Source organism: Elaeis guineensis, chromosome 4 (assembly GCF_000442705.2).
Source record: "Elaeis guineensis isolate ETL-2024a chromosome 4, EG11, whole genome shotgun sequence".
NCBI lineage: Eukaryota > Viridiplantae > Streptophyta > Magnoliopsida > Arecales > Arecaceae > Elaeis > Elaeis guineensis.
Genome location: NC_025996.2, coordinates 35,145,048 through 35,153,265, shown reverse-complemented (window position 1 = coordinate 35,153,265; position 8,218 = coordinate 35,145,048). Strand labels below are relative to the sequence as shown.

Here is an 8,218-nt window from a genome sequence, read left to right as displayed (position 1 = left end):
AGTTATTAAAATATGATCATTAAAGTATTATATTATATGCTATATTGTTTATATTTGCATTACTTTTAAGCACTATTACAATTGTTGCGGATAATGGTTCGGTCCGTCATATGAGATATTGTCCACTCTAATCCATAGATCTTAAGGTTTTGTCCTTTAAAAGGTACTTTAAAAGATGTCTCACGTGAGAAAGATTTTTCCTCCTTATAAGCAGAGTTTCTCTTGACTCTGAAACTATTGGTGCCCTCCACATTATTAGAACCACAACAGAGCCCACCAGTCAAGGGAGACTCCGATGTATACAGTCCGAAAAGTCCCACAGTCAGCTGAGATGGACCTCAGCCCCAGAGAACCGAGACGAACCTCAACCCCTACCTGGGGTGCCATTGTTGCAGATCAGAGCTCGATCTATCATGTGAAATATTATCCGCTCTGGCCCATGGACCTCACGATTTTGCCTTTTAAAAAGCACCTCATGTGAGAAGAATTTTTTCCTCCTTATAAGCACGAGTCTCCCTTGACACACAATCGATGTGGGACTATTGGTGCCCTCCACATTATTAAAATCACAACAACAATATTTATATTTTAATAGAAGATTAATATTTTATTATAATGTAAATATTTGTATTATTATATTAATAGTATAACTATCATTGAATAATACTTTATATTCTATTTTATCATAATTGTAGAAATTATAAATTATACAGCATCAAGTATTATGTATCACATTATATTAATTTATTATAAGCATAATTATTTTATAGTAATATGGTACCAATAATAATACTAATTATACTGGTGGTAACATTATTTTAATATTACTCAATTTTCATTTATATACTATAATAATAATAATATTTGTTATAAAAAATTTAGCAGATTATGTGCTATAAGATTTATTTTACTCTCTAGAGACATAGGGTGATAGCAGACTGGATAATATCCATCTAGATGTATTTTCTTATCCAAATCAATCAAAATATGGATTAAAATTTGAGTATTTGACTAATATCTATATCTATATTTATATCCATTAAAGAAAAATAGATATGGATAGACAACTATCCAATACATATCCAAATATCTAATTCTATTTGATAATCTTATTTAATTTTATATTGCACTCATCAATTTTTTAAAAAAATACTTGACCATATAGATATGTTATTAATTTGATTTGCTATCTACTTAGTAATATCTTTAATTCTATGATTATAAAATTTATTTATTTGATTTATTTTTATATTTATATTCATACTCCCAATATCTGACTTCTATTCGTATTCATTTAAAATAAATATAGATATGAATTTTTGTATTCAGCAAATGTCCATATCTGTATTTGCATTTGTCAAATAAAATAAATATGGGTATAGGTATATTGGCATCCAATTTGATTTTAATTAAGTCTATATTGACATTATATGGCTTATCCAAACTGAAGAATTGGCTCATTATCCAAGAACTTATTTCCTAGAAACAAGAAAACCAATCTTTGAATTCTTTTCCTATAAACCAAATTTGGCTTCAGAATGTTGTTGTTTACATGTCTCTCCCGCCCAAGAATATTATGCTAATCTTCTCCTCTTCTTCTTTCTTATTTTGATTTATTTATTTACTATTTTTCTGAGAACTAGGATTTGGTCAAATATAGAGTAAGGGTATGATAAAACCTATACTTCCTATTCACAACAAAAGAAAGTTGATGAACTTGGGCTAGTTGGCGGCCCACTCATATCCTATGTCATTCTTTTAATTTTTCATTTTATCAGGATTTAACTCCCATAAAAACATTTCGTTTCCACCAATCACCAAGGTTCTCCCATTTTTGATTAGGTGGAACTTAGAAATAGGGTCTGGATACATATATTGACTTTTTAGTATTTCATTATGAGAATAAAGTTAAAAAGAAGTGATGGACATTGAAAGAGTAACTAAAAATAGTTTCCATCATGGAGCTATAATAGATACATCTTAGTCTATTTAATGAATTTTTTTATTGCATCATGCAGATAATCTTGAGGTGCTTATGTTTGTCTTCTTGTAGATAGGGCATCTTGTGTGACATTAGATGTTTTACTACCATTGTATAAAGAATGTGACATAAAAGCAAAAACACCCGATTCTTAGATATTATTTTATTTATAAGCAAAATGGAAGTAAATATAGATAGCGAACAATATACAAGCAGCAAAACAACTAAAGGAATAATAATTCAAAAAGCTCTTAAGTTTTGATCCATACATATTTAGATTGAAGGTGTGCCCACCATCATTCAGATATATAAAGAGAGATCGTACTACAATCGCAGCACCATCTACAACTGCTCAGCCATGCTTGTGGCTGCTCTTCCTCATACAAGCTTCAACTTGGCAAATTTTTTTGCTGATTCTGTATAAACATAATCACATATTCTGTCAAGGAATCGAAGATAAGCAATCCTGGTATCCTTTTTGACTAGCATCATGCCAACAAAACCCCAAAATCCAATGATAAATCCCAATGCCGAGCTGCCATAAATCCATATTGTCTCATAGTCATCTTCATCTACTTCTTCCTCTTCTTTATGTGCAGATGCATTAATAGGGCATTCTGGCAGGGGCTGTCCACAAAGATAATGATTGCCGATATAGATGGAGGGATCATTGAAGGTCAGAAATTGGTTCCCAAATGGAATTCTTCCCGACAAGTTGTTATATGACAAGTTTAAATTGCTTAAGTAATTCAAAGCAAGCATGGTTTGGGGAATTTGGCCAGAAAGATAATTCATTGATAAATCGAGTGATTCCAACTGCCTCATGTCACAAATATTTTTTGGAATTTTTCCAATGAAATGATTCCCAGAAAAGTTCAAGAAATGCAATCCATGAAGATTTGTCATTTCATTTGGGATCTCTCCAGAAATATTATTATGTGATAGGTCAATGCTTGTAACCAGTAAAAGCACGCTAGTGTACTCAAGTTCCAATCCTTTTGTAATTATCAATAGACTCTCATGGTAAAATGACAGCGTGATCATACCTAGCATCGGTCGGCTTCTTTCTTGTATCTCAGCCATTCTAGAAAAATTTCCAAAGGATGATGGCAGATTTCCTGAAAAATTGTTGCATGCTAAGTCCAAAACCTGAAGAGAAGACAAACCCGATATTTGCATTGGAATATTACCATTAAAAGAATTCGATCTTAGACGAAGTACTCTTAGAGATGAGAGGCTTTCTCCAATCCATGTGGGAATGTTGCCCGAGAATCTATTTTCACCAAGATCAAGAACAACCAGTTTTTTACAGAGTCTCAAGAAGGAAGGAAATTTACCAGATAATCGATTATTTCTCATGTGCAAAGATTGGAGTTCAATAGGATATGCCAATATGCTGGAAGTATCTTCTACTTTTCTATTTTTTGGAACATCAAGGATTCTTAGATGTGGTGGACTCCAGCAGTCTGGAAATCCTCCAGATAACTCATTATTGGAGAGGTCAAGAACCTCTAAAAAAGTCCAATTGCAAATCCAGCTATCCGGAAATCCTCCAGATAACTCATTATTGGAGAGGTCAAGGACCCTCAAGTAAGTCTGATTAAAACGCAACTGCGGGATACTTCCATTTAAATGGTTGTGGGATAAAGAGAGTACTATAGGGCTTTTCAAAAAGCTCAAGGAAATGGGTCCAGAAAAAGAATTATTGGAGAGAATCATGTACTGAGCCTTCAGATTTGGTATCGGACCAGAAAAGCAATTGGAGCTCAGGTCAAGATATGCATAAAGATGGCTCCCTAGAGAACTTGGTAGCTGTCCTTCCATACAATTATGCGATAAATTGAGGTAATATATATCCATCTTCCAGAACCATGATGGAATCTTGTCTGAAATTCCAGCTTCATTTAGGCGCAACATAAACAAATTTGTCTGGGTTTGAAGCCAGGCCGGAAATTTAGGTCCCACATGGCAAGAGCTCATATAAATAGACAAAGCATTGAAACACGGAATCCAACTGTCACTCGAGATTATGTCCAAGGAATTGTAAGATAGATCCAAAAAATCTAATCTTGTGAGGTTGGAAAAGTGCACTTCAGTCAAGTATCCTGTGAAGGAGTTGGAAGACAAATCCAATGTTTCGAGTTCAGATAACTTGCCCAAACTTTCTGGTATTTGCCCGGTAATATTATTAAATGACAAATTTAATAGCTGCAAGTGAACCAAGTTTCCAATAGTTTCCGGTATCCATCCCCTGATATGATTAGAGGACAAATCCAATAGCTGCAAGTTAAGGAGGTTCCACATGCTTTTTGGTATTTCTCCACTAATTTGATTGCCTCCCAAATATAAGCGCCTCAGTTGTCTAGAAGTCTCCAATATTTCTTCTGGTATACATCCTTTGATCTGGTTATAGGACAAATCCAATTCCTCCAAGTTGAGGATGTTCCCCATGCCTTTTGGGATTTCTCCGCTAATTCTATTTTCAGACAAATATAAAGCCTCTAGATGGCTAAGATTTCCCATGCTTTCTGAAATTTCACCGCTAATTTGATTGCCAACCAATGCCAAGAACGTCAGTTGGCTAAGATTCCCAAACATTTTTGCAGCATTCCCAGTAATTTGGTTTTCAGATAAATCTAAATACTCCAGGTGCTCATTATTCCACAAAGATTGTGAAATGCCTCCAGCAATTTGGTTCCGACAGAGATCCAAATGCTTTAGATGGTTGAGATTCTCCAACATATCTGCTACAATTGATAACCTCCCATGAAATAAACAACCTTCGAGATCAAGTTGAACAAGGCTACTAATATTAAGTAGCCAATGGGGGACGGCAGAAATAGCATTGTAAGAGAGATCGAGCACGGCGAGAGAAGTGAAGTTTACATGCTGTAGAGCAGAAGGAATACCAGGAAGTCCAGTATTACGCAATTTCAAGATTAACAGAGAAGGGTGCATATTGATTTCATGAAGCCAATTTGATGCCATGGAGAGGTGAGCAAAACTCAAGTCAAGGTATTGCAGAGAGAGGATTCCGGAGAGCCATTGAAGGTCATTAACACGTAGAGCTATTGGATAATATTGAGGGTACGCACTCCATTTGTCGAGGAAAGGGTACCCACCCTGAAGATCTAGATAGCGCAGGCCCGAGAGATTTCCAATCTGGCGAGGAATGGGTCCGCTGAACCAAGCCTTGGAGAGGTTAAGGTACTCCAAGTGCATTAGAGAACCAATGAACTCAGGGATGGATGCAAAAGAAAAGTTGTTCATGCTCAAATCCAAATACCTCAAATGTATCATGCCAGATATAGAAGGATTTACCTTACTTGGTTCAGGGGGTTTTCCAGTTCCATAAACCAGATCATAACCAGATGGGTATCTGAGGTCAAGCTTTACCACATGACCGGTGGTGTTGTCACAGCCAACACCCCTCCATTGGCAACAGTCTTGGCCCGTCCAAGAAGAGAGCCACTCACCAGGATCATAGATATCTGCTCTGATGGCAAGGAGAGCTCTCCTTTCACGCTCTATGCAAGTGCCCCCCACCTTGGAGCCATCTTCGCTGCCCAGGCAGAGGTAGAACGGGATGACTTCTATGCACAGGAGGAACCCTATCAGCATGACACGCTCCATAATGAGGGATCTCCTATTGTATCGATCACTGGCCATATGAGGAAGTCCTACGACCAGCCTGAAGAAATTGAAACGGAAAGGATAGAATATGAGAGGTTGCATGGAGGCCGCCGACCAACGTCTTTCAGGATTTATGACGGAGGAATTGCACAGGCGCGGTTGCAATGTAATTTTCTTCCCATGCCAGACTTGGTAAGCTTTCTTGGGGCATTAATATATTGTCCGTTTTTAGTACTGTTGTATATTGCAGTCGCGTTCAATAATGCTGTCATGGTCGTGAAATCGCCTGGATACTATTCCAAAAAAATTGAAATGGAAACGACAAGGCATCAGAGGTTGCATATGGAGGCCACCCATCGTTTTCAAGGATTTATATGGAGGAATTGGATGCCCTCTATATTGTCGTTTTATTCTTTAAGTCAAAGTTGACAGCGGACTGGGACTCGGTGAGCTTTTTGTTTTTTGGTAAGGACTTGGTGGGCTTTAATCCACAGTCAATGACGTGTGGAATGGTGCTTCAGACGATAAGGATGGAGCATGTGCTCTGCTCTGGAGATACTAACAAAGTTTCCACAGAGACAAGGTGCAGTGGTGGTACTAACGTCATTGCCTTCATGAATGTTTTTTTGTCCCTTTCATTACTAAAATAAGAAGTTTTCCAAGTCTCATATCAATGCTCCCCCTCGTTACCAGGTCATATTATACTGTACATCAGAAAAATAATCTCTTCAACTATGTCGAAAAATTGTCATTTTAATCAAATAAACAGTAAAAAAAAAGAGTGTTATTTTGGGGTTTGCTTGGATATCTATATTTTTGAAAGCAAAATTTAGATATTTTCTCATTCGTTCAAATATCGAGCAAAGAAGGGGATAAATTAAAAATCCTTCAGGGAGGTCACTAAAGTATATCATCCGGAGATGACTCCTTGGCATGCCATCTACCTCATCTCCTATATTTTAAATTATGCATAAGATAAACTAATAATTATGTAATAGACTTTCATTAATAAAGCTCGAACGAAGAGGTAGGAAAGAAAGAAATAATTGATAAAAAGGACATCCATAGTCACCAACTCTGTATCTATATAATCCAAATCTCATATCAATGCTCCCCCTCATTGCCAGGTCATATTATACTGTACATCAAAAAAATGATCTCTTCAACTATGTCGAGAAATTGTCATTTTAATCAAATAAACAGTAAAAAAAAAGATTGTTATTTTGGGATTTGCTTGGATATCTACATTTTTGAAAGCAAAATTTAGATATTTTCTCATTCGTTCAAATATCCAGCAAAGAAGGGGATAAATTAAAAATCCTTCAGGGAGGTCACTAAAGTATATCATCCGGAGATGACTCCTTGGCATGCCATCTACCTCACCTCCTATATTTTAAATTATGCATAAGATAAACTAATAATTATGTAATAGACTTTCATTAATAAAGCTCGAACGAAGAGGTAGGAAAGAAAGAAAAACAATTGATAAAAAGGGCATCCATAGTCACCAACTCTGTATCTATATAATATATTAAAGTTAAAACCACGGCCTCCTCAGCGTGACCAGTGTCGTTTATGCACGACTCCGTGTGTCACATAACCGGGGGGATAGATGACATGCATCCAGCATGTAGAAAAAAATATGATGTTCCATCCAAAAAAAAGGCAGCAGTCTAGATTGGACGGGTCGGAGATGCCCTTGGTGGCTAGCTCTACTCTCCCATCTCTTTCCCTATCATGAAAGAGATGCATGTAGGAAAAGTTTAGATTAGATGGCTCGGTATGCGGTAGCTCTCCTCTCCCATGCCATTCCCTATCATGAGAGAGGTGCACACAAAAAAAAAAGAAAAATGAGGCAGATGACTATGTTTCCGACCTCTTTAAAGTAGGGTTAAAGGAAAATTAAAGAAGAGTGTGGTGTTGGTTTACGGGGGCAGTGATGTATCGGTGTTTGGATGGTGTGGATGAATGGGATCAGATTTTAAAAAAATGATAATCCAAAGGGATTTTAGCGGTAGTTGTAGAGAGCTTTTTTTTGTCCGATGGTGAGGGGCATGAATCGACAGAGGAAGTGATCTGCCGATTTTAGGATGCATGGTATGGTCATATTGATATGGCCATATATGGAAGAGAAAATTGGTTGGTTCTCTTTTCAAGGGAGCTTGGCAGTCGATCTGATCCTACAATTTTTTCGGTTGCCTCTACTTTGGTGGAATTCTGATATACTCATAGAATGTTCGAGGATTGCTACTGGATTTCTTGTAGCCTTTCAACTCCCATGGTGCATCATCTAAGAATGATACATTGGTGCAGGTGTGTGATAGGTTATTTTTTTTGGACTCATGAAATATTTCGGGGATTGTTGCCAGGTTTGTTGCGGCTTTCTGTCACCTGGGATGCATCATCTGAGGAAAGATCTCTAATCATTTATACCTTCGATGATTTGTATTCCTTCTTTTTATTATAATCTTTTTTTTATGATTTAGAGGTGATTTGTGCATGTAAAGATTGAGAGTTTGGGTGGGGGAGCTAACATTGGGTATGAGGGGTTACTGCTCACCTTGGGTAGCCATCCACTCCATTAAAAAGGCCATGGTCTCTCTG

The 8,218-nt window shown here is 36.8% G+C and overlaps 1 protein-coding gene across 1 annotated transcript; it reads right to left on the bottom strand.

Annotated features, from left to right (window-relative positions):
* Positions 1-1,283: 1,283 nt before the first annotated feature.
* Positions 1,284-5,830, bottom strand: LOC140857447 (receptor-like protein EIX1). Its single transcript, XM_073256297.1, has one exon. It carries the CDS (start codon positions 5,714-5,716, stop codon positions 2,360-2,362), a length of 3,357 nt encoding a protein of 1,118 aa, XP_073112398.1. The 5' UTR covers positions 5,717-5,830; the 3' UTR covers positions 1,284-2,359.
* Between the last annotated feature and the right edge of the window lie 2,388 nt (positions 5,831-8,218).

Bases quoted from the DNA above. Each gene is read 5' to 3' on its own strand.
- LOC140857447 (XM_073256297.1), bottom strand. From the start codon at position 5,716: ATGCAACCTCTCATATTCTATCCTTTCCGTTTCAATTTCTTCAGGCTG.